General features: G+C 41.9%; 1 protein-coding gene across 1 annotated transcript in view; it reads right to left on the bottom strand.

Annotated features, from left to right (window-relative positions):
- Window positions 1-21,652, bottom strand: part of Vps13D (vacuolar protein sorting 13D) — a 390,232-nt gene that overhangs the window by 42,844 nt on the left and 325,736 nt on the right. The window contains exons 68-72 of the mRNA XM_068377692.1: window positions 16,851-17,003; window positions 14,882-15,028; window positions 3,214-3,386; window positions 2,413-2,632; window positions 1,952-2,126 (exon numbers count right to left, since the gene is read on the bottom strand). Of these exons, the coding sequence (XP_068233793.1) occupies window positions 1,952-2,126; window positions 2,413-2,632; window positions 3,214-3,386; window positions 14,882-15,028; window positions 16,851-17,003 (868 nt within the window). The remainder of the gene's footprint in view (window positions 1-1,951; window positions 2,127-2,412; window positions 2,633-3,213; window positions 3,387-14,881; window positions 15,029-16,850; window positions 17,004-21,652) is intronic.

Below are 21,652 nucleotides of genomic sequence, written 5' to 3' on the forward strand. Positions count from 1 at the left end.
AATTCGAACCCTGACCAAGTCAAAACTGAGGTTACAGTCGACTCTATTTTCACCACAAGGCCACAAAGAGAGAAAAATAATCTCCACCATTATAGCCTCTTGATGAGTTTGTAATACTTGCCTGTTTTAAGATAATTTATCACATTTACTTGTTAACCATAACCAAGTCGAAACTTAGGTTATAGTTGACTCCACTTTTACCATATTCATGTCAAATTCAGGTTTTGTACTTAGAATCGGGCATTCTTGCAGACATTTTGAGTAAAGTTTATCGAGTTTTACTACTATGAAATCTTCTCCATCCATTATTAAATCAATTGCTAGGCCATCTCCTGCAACTTTCCCTCTTTTTCAGGCCTAATAATCGAGCATTTCTGCAGACATTTTAGTAAAGATTAGCAAGTTTTACTACTATGAAATCTTCTCCATCTATTATTATATCAACTGTTTGGCCGTCTTCACTTGCTACTTTGCCCCTTTTTCATACCTTTTAATACATCTCCTACTGATACTTTTGGTATTGGCTCCGGTGCTTCGTCGTTTCTATTGGCAACGTTATTTCTCACGTCACTATTATGCAGTATTGTATAAAAATCCTCTGTAATTTTATCACTCCATCTTTTTTGCTGATAAGATTTCCATTTTCATCCTTAAAAGCAAAAATCTGTTGGTAACCTGTTCCAACTTTATACCTCTTCCTTTCTTTAGTGCTTCCTCAGTTTGGTCTGATTGTGTTTACAAATGACTCGGGTTTTTAGTTTGTTTATTATTTTGAATAGTTCTGCTCAATCTATTTCATATCTCCTGAATTTTCCCTCATTTCCAATTGTTTCTTTATTAGCTTTTTGTTATTTTCTGAGTTTTCCTTAATCTTCTTTAGGAACATTTCCACCTATCTTTTGTGCTGATTCCAATAAAAATTTTGTTAAATTACTGTTCACTTCTTCTTTACTTACTTCCATTTCATCGTGTAGCTAAAAGTACCTATTTGGTATTGCTAAACGAAAATCATCAGATTTTTCTTTTGTCACAGCAGTGTTTATTTTATTAGCTTGAAGCTAGTTTTTCTCTTTTTTTCCTTAGATCTAGATAAATTTTACTTCTGACAATTCTATGGTCACTTGAGTTTAATTTGTTTAACACTGTTACACACACACACATACATACATACATACATACATACACATATACATATACACACACACATATATATATACATATATATATATATATAATATATATATATATATATATATATATATATATATATATATATATATATATATATATATATATATATATACAGTATACTATATATACATATGTACCAGGTATGTATATATGTATGTCCCTTTTGGAGTGGGAGTACCTTGACATGGTGAAAGGGTTTGTGTATAGCCATGATCAGCAAAGCTATACTAGTCAGGGTACCCTATACCCATAAGTTGGCTTGCTGTGAGAAATCAGACTAGTCTCCCCCCATCAACAATCTGCACTGGCCAACGTAGTGATGAAAATGGCCAAACTCCAGGCATGAATAAGGATATGTTTAAGGCCCTTGCCCCGCAGTGGACTAGAAATGGCTGCATTTGATTCTTCCAAGTAAAATACTTGTTACAAAATATACATGAATGTTCCAATGATTTTCCTAACATGGCTGGCTTTTCACTGAGGTGCTTTTATACTATAAAAAGAATAACCATTATCTATAACTTCTCTGTGAAAATAGTTTGTTTGTAAATTATACAATTTTGTAAATTTTGACATAAAAAATTTATGGTTATTGTCATTCATTGCCTTTATCAAACACAAGACATAGTCATAAGAAATTCTAATTGTTAATTATTATCTTTATGTAAGATCACAACAAAACAATGATTAAAACATCATAATAAATCACAGCTAACACGAAAAAGCAGATAAATTTACTGCATCAGGCCAAAAAGCTTACCCGTCACCTTGGCGGCAGAATTGGCCATGCCATGCGTAACGTTCCACACAAGGCCACCAACAGAGCCTTCATGAACCAGTTCACTCACACCCTCGCTTACATCAGCGAGGAAACCAAACGGATTACCTAAGAAGTCTGTCGAACCTAGGATAACCATTGCCTGTGACTGAAGTTCCTGCAAGTACATGGAAAGAGGAGAGTTATCCAGGAAATAGCAAGGCACATTACTCACACTGATAAAACAATTCCCATAATAATACCATAGAAACAGAAATATTTCTGTATGATGCTTTACTACATTTATTCCACGTCCCCTAAGGAAATGGTATAAACACTTAAAATCATACCATTTTGCTTGTCAAATAGGAAAGTTTTCATTCAGCAACTTTTAGGATTTGCCTAATATTTTCCTTAAATCTTAACATATCTCGACAGTTAATAAAAACATTAAATGATTGTACCTCCTTGTAATGCTTGGTAATGCAGTCAAACAAGAATCTTGAAGTCTCAAAGGGATGACAACGAATGAAAGGTTCTAAATTAACACTGGCATGTTCAAAGCGAACCAAAGTAAGACCCATTTTTCTCTTGATATTCTTAAGGTCCGGACTCAGCTTCTTCGATGTAAGCACACTCAACCGTACTTGGTTGAGTTTTAATTCCAAATTGCTAAAGTAATACCTAAGGAAAAAAAACGCAGAAATAAATAATCTAACTGGCTTTCCATAATGTACAATTAAATTTGACCAAACTAAAATAGAAGTTTAAATAAGCCACTAAATTAGTAATATCTCTATTAAGGCAAAGAACTTTTAAATGTTTGTATGAAGTTATATTAAAAAAAAATAGTTATGATTCATACGAAAACTCGAAATCTATTAAACCTTTAACATCTTTAGCAAATAGCAAGATGTATGAAAATCATATTGTTTTTTCTGAAATTAAATTACCAATAAATGAAATGCAATCATACATAACATAAATTATTCAAAAGCCCTCCTAATCTTCATTTAGATTACAACCAATACATGACTGCTAAGAGTTCTATATAAAACTATGCAGAAGTATACAAGCCTAAAATTCATTGGCTTAATAAGAAAAATAGTCACAATAAAACTTCATGCTTTACTTTGACTGTTTCTATTACATAATTTGGAACAAGAGATGACAATTGTCTGAAAGTTTAGCAAAATCATTTTAACATCTAATTGGCTTTTACAACAAAAGTCATAAGAAATATCCATGGTTACTATAATCTTTACCTAGTTGCATTGACTGACGTTGCAGCTGCAAGCATACGCCGCATATCATATTGGTGCTCCTCCACCTTTTCAAGTTCCGAATCGGACTGATCGTACCCCGCCATGAGAAATATTTTGAAGAGAAGAGATTCCTCAATCGTCAATGTTAGATTTTTCAGGGTTACCATTGTATTCTGCAAACAAGTAAGATTATCTATTAGTTTAAGCAATATAAAATCATAAGCTTTCACCTTCAAAATTGGTAATTAAGCATCATATAATTACGATTAGAAATAAGAATTCTTAAAAATAAAGACATGGCCTTTTTAGAAAGTGGTGTTGTTGGGGTCTGTGCATCACAAAACAGCTTTATCACCAACCCTCTTATCTGTTCAAATATCTTCAAGTATCATATCCTTGCTCCACCTAGACAACACGAATTCTCATCGGTCACATCCAAGAACATTTTGCAGAGGCGGAAGGAAATAACCTCAACCTTCAAGATTTTTATATGATTTGGATCTAATTCTTGAAGTGTTTCTGTAACCAAAACATTAACTAGAAATGTTACTCCATTTTTTGACAGAGGACGAATTGGAACTCTGATCCCACATAGTAAACTAAGGACACTACCTGTGATTTGGTTAATTTATAATCAGTTACAGTACCTAGTCTTACACTAGCCTATCAATACTTGAAAAAACAATAGATTTTGATACGTTTTGTGGCATGTGCTTTGAATGGCTTCCAGATAAACGGATTTTGAGCAAAGCGAAAAATCTATTTTTGGGTGAGATAGCCATGGCGTCCTGATGGAAGGTTCCTGTTTGGTAGCTTCCTTGGGTATAAGACTACTAAGATATTCCCAGAGAATTTAACCACAGGTTATCACAGAATTCTAACTTCTGGAGCGAGTATCTCAAAGGTTTCCCTTTAAGACATCGTAATACAACAGGGGACACGCATGTCTGGTCGTGCCACATAGCTATCTCCACCCCGAACAGAGTTAACGCTTCGGTGTGTAAGGGCTGAGAATAGCTGGGAGCCGTTCCACAGCTAATCTCACTCGTGGCTACTACTGATACTCGAGACGTAAACAAACGGACGCCATTGCTCTAATGACGTCACGAGCGTCTTTATCCTGGCGCCAGTTGCTGCCCATCACCATGATACAATTGTGTAGGGTGGGAACAAACTGACGAAGTAGTAGGGAGGGTCCATCAGGACGCCATGGCTATCTCACCCAAAAATAGATTTTTCGCTTCGCTCAAAATCCGTTTTTTGGGCTCAAGCCATGGCGTCCTGATGGAAGAGTACCAGAGAATCAATGTATCGTGGTAGATTTTCCCCCTAGAGTTAAGTGCCTAGGCATTGACAAAAATAGCAAAGTAATCTTAGGTAAGAACCATAGGAACGAAGTATCCTGCCCCCCATTGGTAGGAAGTTCCCATGGGCTATGCCGACGTCAAAGTGGTATTGAAGGGCTATTCATCTTGACAGAAGAGCTTTTAAGAGCTTAGAGATGAAGCAGAATGTTTGATATTTGTATAGGAACATTCTGAGTAGGCCAGTGGTGGTTGGGCACTGTGTGTAGGGTTCATCTCCTGATTATCAGAAGTAAGTATTCGAGTAGGAACCTTACTGAGACAAGGTGAATATAATTTAAGAATAGACATCTTAAATTCTTCATGACCATAAGAAAGGAGGAATAAATAAAACTATGACAGTATGTATTTCATAGTAAGTAGGAGCTGAAAGAGACGCACAAGTAATAAAATAGAAATTTTATTTCACAATGCAGAAAATAAATAATTTACAGCAAAAAGTAAAGTTCATTTACAGTAATAATAATGTACATAGAAATTAAAGGCTTGCTCTTGAATCTGAAAGGGAATTTCAGGATTAGTAGGTACTCGTTCTCGAGGAACGCAAGTCTTTAAATAACACATCATGCTCAAGGCATGCGGCACTTGTGTGACACTATGACATTCCACCTGGGATAAGAACAGTTATAAAAGCACTAAGTGTTTTTAGACATCACTATGAATCACTCGAGGGTCAACATAGGCACCCGAAGAGTTAGAGTCCCAAGTAACTCACTGTTCTACGCAGAGTTAGGTGCAGGTTTCATAACACTACCTGCGGCTACCACAAAATGTTTGATTTCGTGCACTTGTTTCGCATAATGTTTAAAGAAAACTCGCGAGGACTTCCAGCCCGTAAAGTTCTTAAGGCTCTCGAAGTCCATGCTCTGAAAGAAGTTCAGAGAAGATGCCACTTTTCTAGGATCATGACCAGCGGGTGTACTGTTCGGATCCGCTCTGCGAATGAAGTAGGTGATTTTCGCTCTTAATTGTTTCAGTGACAGGTCGCTGCCCGATGTTTCTCCTTTGAAGAGTTGGCCTCCACCAAAGTTTGAAGTTCTGCGAAGATAGACCTTGAGACTCTCTACTGGACATAGAGAGACATCCTCCTTCAGGGGGCATATTCTCCAAGGGCCCCATCTTTTGGTGGGTAATTCATTTTTGGCGAGAAACGTCGGATCGGGGGAGAGGGTCACTTCTCCTGAATCAGCAAACAGGATGTGTCCCTCTTCTCTTGATAATGCCACTATTTCGCTGACTCGAGCTCCCGAGGCGAGAGCAAATAAAAATATAACTTTCTGAGTCAGATCCTTGAGGGGGCATGAATCATTGTCCAAGTTGGAGGCGAAATGGAGCACCTTGTCTAGTGACCAGGAGATCGGTTTCGGAGGGGGTGCTGGACGTAGGCGAGCACATGCTTTTGGCAGTTTGTTAAAGATGTCGTTGGACAGATCAATTTGGAAAGCATATAGAATTGGTCTAGTCAAAGCCGATTTGCAAGTTGAAATCGTATTGGCTGCTAATCCTTGTCCATGAAAGTGAATGAAGAAGGACATACAGAAATCAATGGTGATTTCTTTAGGATTTTTTGCTTTAACAAAGGAGACCCATTTCCTCCAGGATGATTCGTATTGCCGTCTCGTGGATTCGGTCTTGTATTCCTCTAGGAAGTCTAGACTTTTCTTCGAGATCCCAAACCTCTTCTTTGCGGCAAGGGAGAGAAAATCATGAGATGAAGGTCCTTGATTTTCGATGATGAAGCGAAGACAGTCGACTTCTGTACTTGTTGAGAGAGAACTGGGCCCGGGAGAGGGATCAGCTTGGGCTGCAGCTCCAGGACCAGGGGGTACCAGTTGCTCCGGGGCCACTTGGGAGCCACTAGGGCCGCTGTCCCTTTGAAGGTTCTCAGTTTGGAGAGGACTTTCAACAGAAGGTTGGTGGGAGGGAACAGGTATATCTTCGACCATCTGTTCCAGTCCAGTGACATGGCGTCCACCGCTTCTGCTTTGGGGTCCTCGTACGGGGCTACGTACAGAGGAAGTTGATTGTTGTCGCTCGTTGCAAAGAGATCTATCTGAAGTTCTGGGACTTGATTGGAGATGAAGGAGAATGATCTTGCGTCTAGAGACCATTCCGACTCTATCGGGTTTGTCCGAGATAGAGCATCCGCTGTCACGTTGCGGAATCCTTGTAGGTGAACTGCAGACAGGTGCCACTTCTTCTTCTCCGCCAGACGGAAGATTGGGAGAAGCACCTGATTTATCTGGGGCGATCTTGAGCCCTGGCGATTGAGACAACGAACTACCACCGAGTTGTCTAGGGTTAGACGGATGTGGATCGAGGGCGGCGGGGATAGCTTCTTCAGAGTAAGAAGGACCGCCATGGCCTCCAAGAAGTTTATGTGGAACGTCTTGAATAGTGGAGACCAGGTCCCTTGAGCTTGTTTCAGGTGGGAGTGACCTCCCCAGCCCTCCAGTGAGGCATCCGTGTGGATGTTGAGTGATGGAGGAGGGTGTTGGAGAGGAATGGACCTTTTCAGGGCCATTGCTTCCGACCACGGCTTTAGGAGGCGTCGAAGTCTGTTTGGAAGCCGTCTCTTGAGGTCTCTTCGAGCGATGGATGCCGATCGTCTCCAGACTCCCGCGGCATCCTTTAGCTGTGCACGAAGCACTGGGTTTGTCACTGAGGCGAATTGTAGAGAGCCTAGAACTCGTTCCTGCTGTCGTCTTGAAATGCGTTTGGATTTCAGTAGTCGCTTGACAGACCCTGCTATTTCCTTCCTTTTCTTCTGGGGGATGGAAAGGCGGTGTGACTGAAGATTCCAGTGGATTCCCAACCACTGAAACTTCTGAGCCGGAGAGAGGCGAGATTTCTTCTCGTTGATCTTGAATCCCAGGTGTTCTAGGTACTGGGTAACTTCGTCGCAAGACTTTGTACACTCTTCGGGCGAGGGAGCCCAGACTAGCCAGTCGTCGAGGTAGGCCATCACCTGGACGTTTCTTAGGCGGAGCTGTTGTACTATGGCATCCGCCAGCTTTGTGAAGATCCGAGGGGCCACATTGAGGCCGAATGGCATGGCCCTGAAGGCGTAGCTTTTCCTTTGGAGTCGAAATCCTAGGTAGGAGGAAGCGTGATGGTTCATTGGAATGTGCCAATAGGCATCCGCCAGGTCTATAGAGACCGTGTAGGAACCTTGAGGCAGAAGGGTCCTTATTTGTTGAAGCGTCAGCATCTTGAATTTGTTGTTCTCTATGAACTTGTTGAGGGGGGATAAGTCCAGAATGACTCTGAGCTTGTCTGAGTCCTTCTTGGGAACGCAAAACAGTCTCCCTTGGAACCTGGTGGACTTTACCTTCCTTATCACCTTCTTGTTCAAGAGGTCTAGAACATATTCTTCCAGAATGGGGGTTGATGGTTGAAAGAACCGCTGGAAGATTGGGGGTTGTTGCACCCAACTCCAGCCTAGACCGTTCTTGATGATGCTGTGTGCCCAAGGATCGAAGGTCCAACGATCCTGGAATTGGCGGAGTCTTCCTCCCACCGGAAGCACTTCATTGCTTCTGGTGTCCCGAGGACTTGTTGCCTCGGCCGCTAGCTCCCTTTCCTCCTCTACCTCTGGAGGGACGACGAGAGGCGTCTCTGCTTGCACCCCTGGACGAGCCTCTACCTCTGGCATGAAAGGTAGTGGATGACTGCTCAAAGGCAGGGGTGAAGACCGGTGACTGTGACAACACCGGTTGGGGGACCAACTGAAAGGTCTGTTGTGGTTGGGCAACCACTTGGGAGGTAGCGGGTCCCGGAAACTGACGTCGTTGTTGACGTTGCTGGGGTTTCGGCTTCTGAGGTTTCCTCTTAGGCTGAGGTCCATCGTCCTGAGAGGTTTTCCTTTTTCTGGACATGCCCCACTTGTGGAGAAGGTTCCTATTCTCCGTGGCGGCTCTGTCAGTTATTTCCTTGACAAGGTCAGAAGGAAACAGGTGCTTTCCCCAGATGTTGGAGGAAATCAGCCTCCGGGGTTCGTGTTTCACGGTGGCACCGACAAACACGAATTCACGACAGGCTCTACGAGCCTTTATGAAATGGTACAAGTCCTTCATTACCGTGAGTAAGTGGGATTTGGCCAGTACCATGTAGTGATCGGGTACTGCTGTGTCACAGGCCATTACTTCAAGTTGGACTTGATGAGAAAGCGAAGCTGCAAGCCTCTCCTTCGTGTCTTGTTCCCGGCGAAGGAGGTGGTCGTTGAGCTTAGGGAGGTCTTCATTAAACTGACGTCCGGCGACGTCAGGATCGAGCCTACCCACGACGAAAGTATGTTGGACATCTTTCCATTGCCTAGTGTCAGGGGGTGTCACGATGGAGAAGGGTCTGCACTCCTCCAGTGCAGGGCAGGGTTTCCCTTCTTCCGCCGCTTTAAGGCATGCAGCTAAGGCCTTTTCCAGAAATGGAAGAATCGCAGTGTCAGGTGCGACATAGGTAGGATGCTTCTTGCTCAAGGCAGGAAGCTTAGAGCAGGTAAAGCCCCTGCTCTTAAATGCGTTGGCTAGCATAGCTTGGGCCTTTGCGAGATCGAACACTATCTCTTCTTTAGGTTCGGTCTCCTCCTTCGAAGCAGGTTCGGAACGAAGTCGGACGTAACAGTCCGGGTAGGCCTCGAAGCTTGGGAAGAACTCCACATCTTCCAACGGGACCGTGCCGATCTTGTCGCTAACAAAGATCCTGCCGGTCGCAATAACCATATGCTCTGCATACCTCCACGGGTTGGCATGAGAGCAAGCTGGGAGATCCTTGACCGAGATCTTCTTCGTGTCTCTGGATCCAATCATAGACCTGATGGACTCCTGGTTCTCCTTCAGTCTGTCGTCCATGACAGCTCTAATCAGTCGGATCAGTTCTTGGGTGGAAGAGGAAGGATCCGGGGTCGAGGAGGTAGACGGAAGGGACAATTCCGTCGGTGTAGGAGTAGGCGGAGGGATGGACGAGGGAGTAGCTCCAATCTCCGACTCGGTGTATTCCACCTTGTCTTCGTCCTCTTCGGCTCCTTGAGCCATAAGCGTCTTCTCCGTGTCTTCCGAGACGTCGGAGATCCGTTCATCATCCTCGGAATCCAAACGGCACTCGTGCATGGACTGAGCCATGACCACATCAGGTTCCACTGAAATTTGGACAGTGGGGATTGCTTCCTTTGGAACCACTGAGTCAGGGGAGGCCTTAGGGAACAACAGGGACCTCAGTTCTTCGGTGGCCAGGTACGGTCCAGTAGCATTTCTCTGAAAACCACGCACCCACTTGCGCAGTTTCTCACGAGCAATGTCTCTAACCTCCGCTGAGGGAGGGTTATGGAAGGCCTCAACTAGGTAGGCCTGGCAGACCGTACATTCCAGTGGGTTCCAGAACTTCCAATCCCCTTTCTTGTCTGAGCAACGGGCGTGAGTCCTGCACGCCGTATGTCCGTAAAACTGGGAGCGTTTCACAGCACAGTAGGCGAAATCGCACTTCATCTGCTCCTCCTGTGGAAGAAAGAGAAAATGAGTATGGGGGAGCCATAGGAATGGCTCTTAAATTAAGTTAATATTAATCATTAATTTTAACTTAAGGAAGGTGTGATGCATAGAGAATGAAACAGTAAAGGAGACACGCTCCATGCATCTCGCCCGGCTGGTTACCATAGGCTGGTCCTGGGATAATCCAAATGACCTAGATCATTGGATATAGTTTCCTAGGATTCCCATTATATTGGAACTCCATGGAAAGCCAAGGACAAGGTTGGGATCGAATTCATTCGGTTCCCAGATAAGAGCCAGAAGGCCTCATTAAGGGTAATTGCTTCTGGCAACCAGCCGCGCTAAGATGCACATAGCATGCTGGAAATAGAAGAATGCAAAGAGACAGCATGATCACTAATAGAGCAGTACTAGGTACTGATCTTAGAAGCAAAGCAGCTTATCTATTTGCAAGGTAGGGCTATCTAGTCTTATGATAGCTACAGAGAGGGGGTGCAAGTATTCTTGACGCCTCCGGGGCATCCGGCAGCCGCCGGCACGCCGGAGCTCGCTCCAGCATAGATTCTGGCATTAGAACAGACAATATTCAAAGTCAGTTAGATACCAGGATGGCGGCCGCCGGCACAACGGCGGCACGCCGGCAGGGAGCGGCGGCTCCGGCAGCCGGAGGATGCCGGATTGGTGACTGGGGTAAGGATGGTACAGGTAGTATCGGGTTGCCGGCAGTATATGCCGGCACTCCGGAGATCGACCGGCAAGCGGACGAATAGATAGGAGTAGGAGAGCCGCCGGTAGTAGCCGGCGGCAGCCGGCAGTCCCTCGGTACACGGGGGGCTGGGGGCAAGGGTAGGGAAGTCACCAAGAGGGAGGCAGGTATTGCCGGCAGTAGAGGCGGCAAGAGACCGGCACCCGGATAGAAAGAGAGACAGGGGGAGGGGGGAAGGGATGTAGGAAGTACCGTCAGGGTTCCAGACATCCCTCCCCCTCCCTGAGGGGGTGTACCCATGATAGAGACAGGCTCTAGCATCCATAAGCAGGGGTCACTAGGGACCGGGAGCAGGTAGCCCAAGGGAGGGCTAGGGAACACCCAAGAGGGGGGGGGGAGACTCCCCTATGCAGAGCTACACTAGTAACTAACCTTATAGGACACTATGAAGGCATATGTACCAGAGCGGACAGCACAGGGAAGCTCGGGTAGCCCTACTCTTCCACCCTAAGGAGGAATTGTAGGACAGGGGACAGATGAGTATAAACTAACCTAAGCATAGGCTAGGCTATACAAGAGATAGGTGGGGAGGGAGAAGAGAGGGGTCTTCCCAGGAAGGGTTTCTGTACCAGAGCGGCCACAAAGGGAAGGGAGGACACTCCCTAACCTAAGATTAGGCTGATCGGCTAAAAACGGTGCAAGAGTACAGTTTCAGCATGGAACAGAGAAACCTTCCTAACCCGGCCTAGATCAGGGCTAAAAGTCCTGAACTAGGCAAGGAAGAAGACGTATCGCTATCGCAGGAAAGTCGTAGACTATCCTAGCCATAGAGGTAGGCTAGCCTAACCTCACTCTCAGACGCAATCCTAAAGGGGGTTCATTCCTTTAGGGAGGACTGAGAGGCGATATAATACTCTATTAGACAATAAATCCCTTTACTCAGAAAAGGGATCAAGGCTAAATAGAGGGAGTGCCAAGGCAGGGGATGAAGGAAGCATATAGGGGTCCTAAGGTTAGGTTAGGCTAGAAAGAATCACTGACTAGCCTATCCCCTATATGGTCCCTGAAGGCGAAAACATTTGCATCACTAGTCAAAAGTATTGTAAAATAATAATGCCACTATCTTCATAACTTAGTCTAGGATCACTGATAAATCATGCATGAACACTTGTATATAGGCACCTGGCCTGGGGGCTATAGTAGCCGACTGGTATGAGGTCAATCGATGACCGATAAAAAGCGTCTAACACGATATAAAAGTTCCTAGCTATGAAGACTAAATAAACTAATGTATTCGATTAGTATATAATGCCGGAAGCGTTGTTGTGGCTAACTAAATAAGACATGCAAAACAACAACGACGCCATAAAATGGCGGGTCCGGTAGAGGCACAGCTCCGCCACAAAACATCAAATATTTCGCGAAATAATATTTACTTTACGGCCAGAGCTTAATTAAACAATACTGGAACCTTGTACTCAACTTTCCAGAAGAAGGCGAGGCTGAAGGTAACGACATAGCGAAGATGCAAAACGATAAAGTTCACACAAGGGAAAATCCGTCTCAGTAGGGCAGCTACTAAACAAAGGATAAAGACGCTCGTGACGTCATTAGAGCAATGGCGTCCGTTTGTTTACGTCTCGAGTATCAGTAGTAGCCACGAGTGAGATTAGCTGTGGAACGGCTCCCAGCTATTCTCAGCCCTTACACACCGAAGCGTTAACTCTGTTCGGGGTGGAGATAGCTATGTGGCACGACCAGACATGCGTGTCCCCTGTTGTATTACGATGTCTTAAAGGGAAACCTTTGAGATACTCGCTCCAGAAGTTAGAATTCTGTGATAACCTGTGGTTAAATTCTCTGGGAATATCTTAGTAGTCTTATACCCAAGGAAGCTACCAAACAGGAACCTTCCATCAGGACGCCATGGCTTGAGCCCAAAAAATAAATTTTATTCTTAAGACCTAGTGAACACACAAAAGGGGAATCGCACAATCCGAACACGCATATTTCCAGACCATACTGTATAAAGGAGAAACTAGACTGTTGCAAATACCCTAGGTTTGAGAATGAAATAAAAAATCCCCAGGAGATTAGATATAAAACTGGTGTGTTTAAATAACTACCATCAAAATGTGTTTAAGCAGACAGATTAGTGTGACAACCTTCTCGGACACACTGATAATAGACTACCCAGATTCGCTGATCATTTCCCTCATCCCGAACAGTGCTATTAGATTAATTGTTGTTCACTGAGAGTCCGAACTACTTTCACACCAGCTAGATCATGGTAAAAGTAGGGAATAAGTAAGATCTAGATTTTCCTGCACCCAACAGGGGATCTCCCTAGTATGGGACCTTAATCATGAGAACAAAACACTTTTATCATTGTTTTAGCAAGAACATCCATTCTAGTGGTAACCAGACTGAATGTTGCTAAACTTCGCTGATCAAACAAGAAACTGCGTTTCAATGTGGTAGGACAATTCCAATTGAAGTTGCAAAACATAAATACTTACGGACGACACTACCATATCCTAATTTCTAGACATACTGATGACCGTGGAGCCCCTACACTTATAAGCATTAAACTCTTTCTGTTTAGCTGAACTTTTTTTGTTATATCTCTTGAGCAATTTCAATATTGTACTATGAATCTTGCATAATTTTTTTTTTTTTGCTCCATTAGTTCTAGACATGCGCAGCATCTTAAATCAAAATTCCTGCGATCCCATGAAACCTTTTTTCTTTTTTTAAATATTATTAGGTTTTCTATTTATGCTTCAAGTGACCAGAAAACTTCTCAGTCCTACTCACAATAATATTTTTTTTTACATTGACCTTTCCTTCTTTTATAATCTCTCTTCTGGAACTATTATCAGGCCTAAGTCTTCATCTACAAACCTTTTCCATGATTTCCAGGGTGTTCCAACAGATTGGACTACTACTTTCATATCCATTGCTTTTATAAATAATGTTTCTTGTCCATCCTCATATCATGGATTGACCATCTCAATATTTGAATATTAAAATCAACTCGGTTTTGAGTTTCTTCTTCAACATGAACTTAGTCCTCCTTTTCATTTTCTTTTGTCCAATAATTTATGCTTTAAATGTTTATCTTCATTTTTTAGCATAGCATTGTGGACCCAGGATAGTAACCTGTTTGGGTTCTAACACATATTCCTCTATTCTTCAAAGTGGGTTCTAGTAAAATTCTTCATCACTTGTTTTTTTAGTAGCCTTGGGTGTCTTTACATATTTGTTCCTTCAGGTCCTTTATTTTTGTCAGCAGCTTGGCATACCCAGAACATTAGTCAATATCTAAGCTATACTGAAAAAGTCTATTTCTGGGGAAAAGAATGTAAATTTTCAATTATAATATTGACTTTCTCAATACAAACCCAATACTCCAATTAAATTGCAGCCGACTGAATCCCAGGGCTCTGTTATAAGATGTACCAGATGACACAAAGCACAATTGAGTTATATAGATTGATTGATTTACGAAATTTTTGGCCTGAAGCCAATTTAGTTATATTGATAACTTTGCCAAATGTATATCTTCTTTTACAAGTGGATTGATGAGTCTCGGATTATATGTGAACTGATAGATTAAGGAGAAAGTGGTTTTATTTAGTAAAAATTTTAGTTTTTTATTGAATTAATTATAATTATCAAAATATGATAATCTTTATAAGTCAACTAATGACTAAATAGATTACCTGAGGAGAGGTTTGTTATCCCTTTATAATTCAATAATCTTAAACTTTTTGATAAATGACTGACAAAGAATGCCAGAAGTAACTCATATCTCCAGTGAATAAGTTCCGGTAAAACACTAAAGTAACATAAAGGATTATAATGTAGGTATGGATAAATCAAGAATGAATAATAAATATTTCATGAAAAAAATCCCAAATTATTATAAAAAAGCTTAGAAATAAATTCTATGAGAAATTGCAGAATTTATGTATATGTTCAAAATGCAAAACTACTAAACTGTACTCGTTTACATGTAATTCAGAATATTCATCAAGCATGAACATACCTTGTATGCTTACTTAATGAATGCATAAACTGGAAGGATTCCAATATCCAAAAGAAAATCTCACCTTAAAAATATAAGCATTTGTACATGAGGATTTAAGTTGATGAGCAAAAAAGTAAACAGCTGGAAGGTGACGAGTATCATCCGTTTTACTTTGAGGAGTGACATACAACACAACCGGGCATTGAGTGGTTAACAGCTGGTTATCAACCTGCAATAACAATGCAAAACTTTAGATATAAAGAGTTAACATAGTTATTATTAACAACTGTAAAGAAAACACAAGAAATGTTACTACCATTAAAATTACCTAACTATTGCTGCCATAATGAGTTACATTACTAAAAATTATAAGTAATGTTAATACTAGCATAATAATTGTTTGAGCTTGAAAATTTATGCCTATTAAGGTAATTATAAATATCAAATTTTAAGCCCCTTATAATTCTGCAATTGGATAATTACTTTAAGTATTTGCTTCTTTACCTGAGGGAAAAAATACTCTTTCTTACAACCTCATGACACTAGGACAAATCCCGTAAGGAACAGATTTATACTACATTAACTTTAATATTTGCATCCTAACATAATGGATAATTGTCTGTCAAGTTGCTTCTTAACATGCCTAACCTTTACCGATTCAAGAACCTATTAAATATGGGCACCCCTTAGAATCAGGTGTTCATAACTACCTATTTTTCAAGAGAAATCTGATAAATGACAAGCATTGCATGAATGGGGAACATCAGATTTACTTACATATATGAGAGAGAGAGAGAGAGAGAGAGAGAGAGAGAGAGAGAGAGAGAGAGAGAGAGAGAGAGAGAGAGAGAGAGAGAGAGAGATTTTTTTTTAAATTAATAGCATCCTGAGAGTTTTTCTATAGGTTGGGTAACAACTTTGGAAAAATTTGAATCGTTTCTAGAGATAGTCCAGAGGACTCTTATCACTATAATACGTAACCATCTGAAGACTAGAGAAATTATTACCAACTGCATTTTATATTCTGTATTACTTGTTTGTTTGAACAATATTTGCTGCAAAACAAAGTAGTATTTTTCTTCTTAACCTCTTACCTTTTATGCTATATGTATAAAGCAAAAATTCTTAACAGCCTAAGTGTTAATGTCTTAAAATAATGTAGAATATACTCTTTAAAAATTTCCTATTTGTTATACATTAGCACAATTCTGATCATAAGAATTTAACTTGGTTTGAAAAAATAATGAAATCACAAATACTTCATAAAGAATAATCATATATCAGAGGAATTACTTCTGTTAAAGTGCCTACAATACACAATTCATTCACTATATAGAGAATACACATTCAAAACCAGCACCGAACTGCAGAGGCATTAAACTTAAAATATAATTCACGGAAAACCCCACTAGACTGTCACAAAAAAACTACCAAGAAGCATATTGCTTGTAATAATCAGCTACACAGTGAAACTGCTCACAGATATATATACCAAAGAGCTATGGGTCAAGAATCTGTGGAGAGTAAGTACCTAGTATGTTATAGAAATCTTACTTTTTTTTGTAACAAATAAAAAGAAGTAACTCTGGCTCTAAAATAAGACCAAATAAGATAAATAAGGTTATAAAGGATAAAGAGCCAAAAAAATATGATAATATTGAGAAAAGTTAGAGAATTACAAACACAATTCTTAAGACTGCCACAGACTTAAAAAAAGGCGAGAAAAGTAATTGACGATTAACTCAGGTCACTTGTAGCACGTGCTTCATGAGTAGTATTAATTTTCTTTGGAAGTTTAAAGATTACAGAGTTAGGGGGACTTTTAAAGACCATGAATATGGCCTCTGATATTCATGGGGTTAAGATGAAGCAATGGCTACATACTGTATATAAAAAAATGCACAACATATAATTTTTATATACTAAAATAATCGAATATGGTATACAGGATTTCAGAATTCCTTCACTGTGAAAAATACTGACAAAAAGAGGACTTCTAAACACAAAAATTCTCATAATCAATGGTCACAGTCAATAAATAAAATACTTGCCTGTAAATCCCTGATTGTAAAGTCTACTGTCCTACTTGAGAGGGAACTCTGGTACTCAAACACAATATCCATTAACTTGACATAAATGAGCTCCTCAGGGGGACTTCTTTGGATCACAGATATTCCAATGCCACCTTTGATCTTCAACTGGATCTGTAATAATAATTGCAAAGAGTTCTTGAAGGGGTTTGTACAATATTAAGATAAAGGCATTTTTAGTACTTTTTAATTATTTCACTATCAACTATATAAGGGAATATGTAGCAAAATATTATTTTTCATGTGCTCAACAAGTCTATTGTTAGTAAACCCCTTATCTACATTTATTATTGCCATCATTAGCTACTATAGAAGTAAAGTATCTTGACTATGCCTTGTTGTCTTGACTGTCTCTTGTATAACAGGTATGGGTACATTACTGTGTTAATTATCACTATTCTTTCCCTTCTTATAACAGGCAGTAGTGACATAATATAGTCGCTGTCGGCTAGCTTTGTGGTAAAAATCTATGTCCACTACATACAAACTTCTCCCCTTTCCTCAAAAACATTTTGGGATTAACTCTCAAAAAAGGCATGCTCTCACACTTCGACCTCGGAAGCAACTGTTCCCTATGTGCATGATAAACATGTCTTATTTTTGAAGAGTTGTAGGATACTGTATACAATTACTTTACCTCTGATTAAATACATAATTGATTATGTCATTACAAAAAGCTTGTGTTATTATGATGATGTATTCTGTATTTTTTCCTCTGTCATGAAGTCATAAATAAATACTGTACATCATTTTCTTATACAACAATGGGCCTAGATGAGCCATTCCCCAAGGAGCATCTTTTAAATACAGTAAAGGACAGCCTTAAAATGTTAGTTTTACAAAGAAATGTTATTTTCCTTAGTAAAATAAATTTTTGAATATACTTACCCGATGATCATATAGCTGCATCCCTGCTGCCCGACAGAAAAAACCTAAGGGCGGAATACGCCAGCGATCGCTATACAGGTGGGGGTGTAGATCAACAGCGCCATCTGTCAAGTAGGTACTCAAGTACTCGATGTCAACAAAGAACCAATTTTCTCCTCTGTCCACTGGGTCTCTATTGGGGAGGAAGGGTGGGTCCTTTAATTTATGATCATCGGGTAAGTATATTCAAAAATTTATTTTACTAAGGAAAATAACATTTTTCAATATTAAACTTACCCGATGATCATATAGCTGATTCACACCCAGGGGGGTGGGTAGAGACCAGCATTACATGTTGACATTATTATGAGCTAAGTATTCCGTATTTCATTTTAGCAGTTATTCAAAATAACAAGCATAAAATAAATAAGTCCCTGGTAAGGAAGACGACTTGAACAATTACTCTGCCTTTTTAAGTACGTCTTCCTTACTGAGCCTCGCGATCCTCATAGGATGCTGAGCGACTCCTAGGAGCTGAAGTATGAAGGGTTGCAACCCATACTAAAGGGCCTCATCAAAACCTCTAATCTAGGCGCTTCTCAAGAAATGATTTTGACCACCCGCCAAATCAAGTAGGATGCGAAAGGCTTCTTAGCCTTCCGGACAACCCAAAAATATTTCAAGAGAAAGATTAAAAAGGTTCTGGAATTAGGGAATTGTAGTGGTGGAGCCCCCACCACTACTGCACTCGTTGCTACGAATGGTCCCAGTGTAGCAGTTCTCGTAAAGAGACTGGACATTCTTAAGATAAAAGACGCGAACACTGATTTGCTTTTCCAATAGGTTGCGTCGAATATACTTAGCAGAGATCTATTTTGTTTAAAGGCCACGGAAGTTGTGACAGCTCTAACTTCGTGTGTCCTTACCTTCAGCCAAGCTTGGTCTTCCTCATTCAGAAGGGAATGAGCTTCTCGTATTAACAGTCTGATAAAAAAGGATAAAGAAATCTCTGCATAGGCAAAGATGGATTCTTAACTGAACACCATAAAGCTTCAGACGGGCCTCGTAAAGGTTTTTAAAATAGAACTTAAGAGCTCTTACAGGACATAATACTCTTTCTAGTTCATTTCCAACCATACGATAAGTTTGGAATATCGAACGATATTGGTCAAGGCCGAGAAGGCAGCTCGTGTTTGGCTAGAAAACCAAGTTGTAGAACATGTAGCCGTTTCGGATGAGAATCCGATGTTCTTGCTGAAGGCATGAATCTCACTGACTCTTTTAGCTGAGGTTAAGCATATCAGGAAAAGAGTCTTAAAGGTGAGATCTTTCAGGGAGGCTGATTGAAGTGGTTCGAACCTGTCTGACATAAGGAATCTTAGAACCACGTCTAAATTCCAACCAGGTGTAACCAAACGACGCTCCTTCGTGGTCTCAAAAGACTTAAGGAGGTCCTGTAGATCTTTATTGTTGGAAAAATCTAAGCCTCTGTGACGGAAGACTGATGCCAACATGCTTCTGTAACCCTTGATAGTGGGAGCTGAAAGAGATCGTTCTTTCCTCAGGTATAAGAGGAAGTCAGCTATTTGAGTTACAGAGGTACTGGTCGAGGATACGGATACTGACTTGCACCAGTTTCGGAAGATTTCCCACTTCGATTGGTAGACTCTAAGGGTGGATGTTCTCCTTGCTCTAGCAATCGCTCTGGTTGCCTCCTTCGAAAAACCTCTAGTTCTCGAGAGTCTTTCGATATTCTGAAGGCAGTCAGACGAAGAGCGTGGAGGCCTTGGAGTACCTTCTTTACGCGTGGCAGACGTAGCAGGTCCACCCTTAGGGGAAGTGTTCTGGGAACGTCTACTAGCCATCGAAGTACCTCGGTGAGTTATTCTCTCGCGGGCCAGAGGGAAGTAACTAGCGTCAACTTTGTCCCTTCGTGAGAGGCGAACTTCTGCAGTACCTTGTTGACAATCTAGAACGGAGGGAATGCATAGAGATCTAGATGTGACCAATCTAGTAGAAAGGCATCTATATGAACTACTGCTAAGTCCGGGATAGGTGAGCAAAGTATTGGGAGCCTCTTGGTCATCGAGGTTGCGAAGAGATCTATGGTTGGCTGGCCCCAGGTGGCCCAAAGTCTCTTGCATACATCCTTGTGGAGGGTCCAATATGTTGGAATTATTTGTCCCTTCCTACTGAGACAAACTGCTATGACATTCAAGTTGCCTTGGATGAACCTCGTTACTAGTGAAAAGTCTAGACCTGTTGAACAGGAGAGGAGGTCTCTTGCGAACTCGTACCATGTCAGAGAGTAGGTCCCTCCTTGCTTGGAGATGTACGTCAAAGCAGGGTGTTGACCGTGTTCACCTCCACCACTTTGCCTTGAAGGAGAGACCTGAAGCTTTTCCAGGTCAGACGTACTGCCAGAAGCTTATTGCGGTTGAAATGTATTGTCCTTTGACTCGAGTACCATAATCCCGAGCATTCCCTACCGCCTAATGTCGCACCCCAGCCTACGTCAGATGCGTCCGAGAAGAGAACGTGGTTGGGAGTCTGAACAGTCAGGGGAAGACCTTTTCAAAGGTTGATAAAGTCCTTTCACCAAGTCAGACCAGACTTTATCTTTCCGGAAACCGGGATCGAGACCGCTTCTAGCGTCTTGTCCTTTTCCAGTGAAAAGCTAGATGATACAGAAGAGGACGGAGGTGTAGTCTTCCAAGTGACACAAATTGAACCACGGATGACAGTGTCCTAACCAGACTCATCCACAGCCTGACAGGGCAGTGTTCCTTCTTCAGCATCTTCTGGATGGATAGCAGGGCTGGGGGTTGATCGTCTTGTTCAGCAATGTCCTCATCAGAGGGTTCCTCATCCGAAACTGATGAGGAAACGGCAACGGAGTGGGCAACGTCTGACTCGCTGAATCCGGTCGCACTGGTGGATGCGTGACGGAGCCGGACACAAGATCATGGTACTGCTGCACAGTCTGTGAACTGTCAACCATGGGGACGCGAGGAAGTACAGCGTCAACCCGAAACTGTCTAGACTGTCTGGGTTGTGCAGTCAACCCCCTACCGGGTTGCTGAGGTTGCCGCACTGCGTCACAACAAGTCACCTCTGCTGGTTGTTGAACGTCTTCCTAGTGACACACTGAACGTCCACAACCACCTCCGAGAGTCGCTTAACGTCAACGTGCGACTGGCAACCCACACTGGGTCGCACCGGTGGAGGAACCATCTCAACTGGCGGACGTGAGTAGGATACCTCAGCGTCAACAGGGCGTACAACCAACCGGTAGGAAGGTTGTTGGCTAGAAGGTTCTTCTCCGTAAAAAATCCTCTATCAAGGACACAAGCTTGGACTGCATGTCTTGCAACAAAGCCCATTAGGGTCTATGGGAGCAGGTGTGGCAACAGACGGGGTTAGCGACTGAAGCGGAACCATTTACCATCCCTGGAAGCATTGTTATGCTTTAATTAAAGTCCATAGGAGGCTAAGCAGCCTAAGGCTCCTCTCCAAATGACAGAGTCCTCAAAGGAATATCAGAAGGAGGGAGAACAGCACTTTCTCATCTACAGGAACCATGTCCGAGAAAGGCTAGGTTATCTCAGTGAGGGTCTCACTGGTGCATAAGCAGCAGACCAGAAGGCAACGTTATGTAACTGCTTGACAGTCTGTGAACTGTCAAAAACTGAACTGTCAACCACAACAGGTGCGTGAGGACATACAGCACTGGTGCATTAGTAGCAGACCAGAAGGCAACGTCATGTAACTGCTTGACAGTCTGTGAGCTGGCAACAACCAAAGCTGTGTGGGGAAGCCTCAACTCCTGACTGACTAGTCTGCTGCGGGCGAGTGGCGGTAACCACAGTGGGTTGCGGAGGCTGACACACCGTGTC

The sequence above is a fragment of the Palaemon carinicauda genome, chromosome 8 (genome assembly GCF_036898095.1).
Source record: "Palaemon carinicauda isolate YSFRI2023 chromosome 8, ASM3689809v2, whole genome shotgun sequence".
NCBI classification, from domain to species: Eukaryota; Metazoa; Arthropoda; class Malacostraca; order Decapoda; family Palaemonidae; genus Palaemon; species Palaemon carinicauda.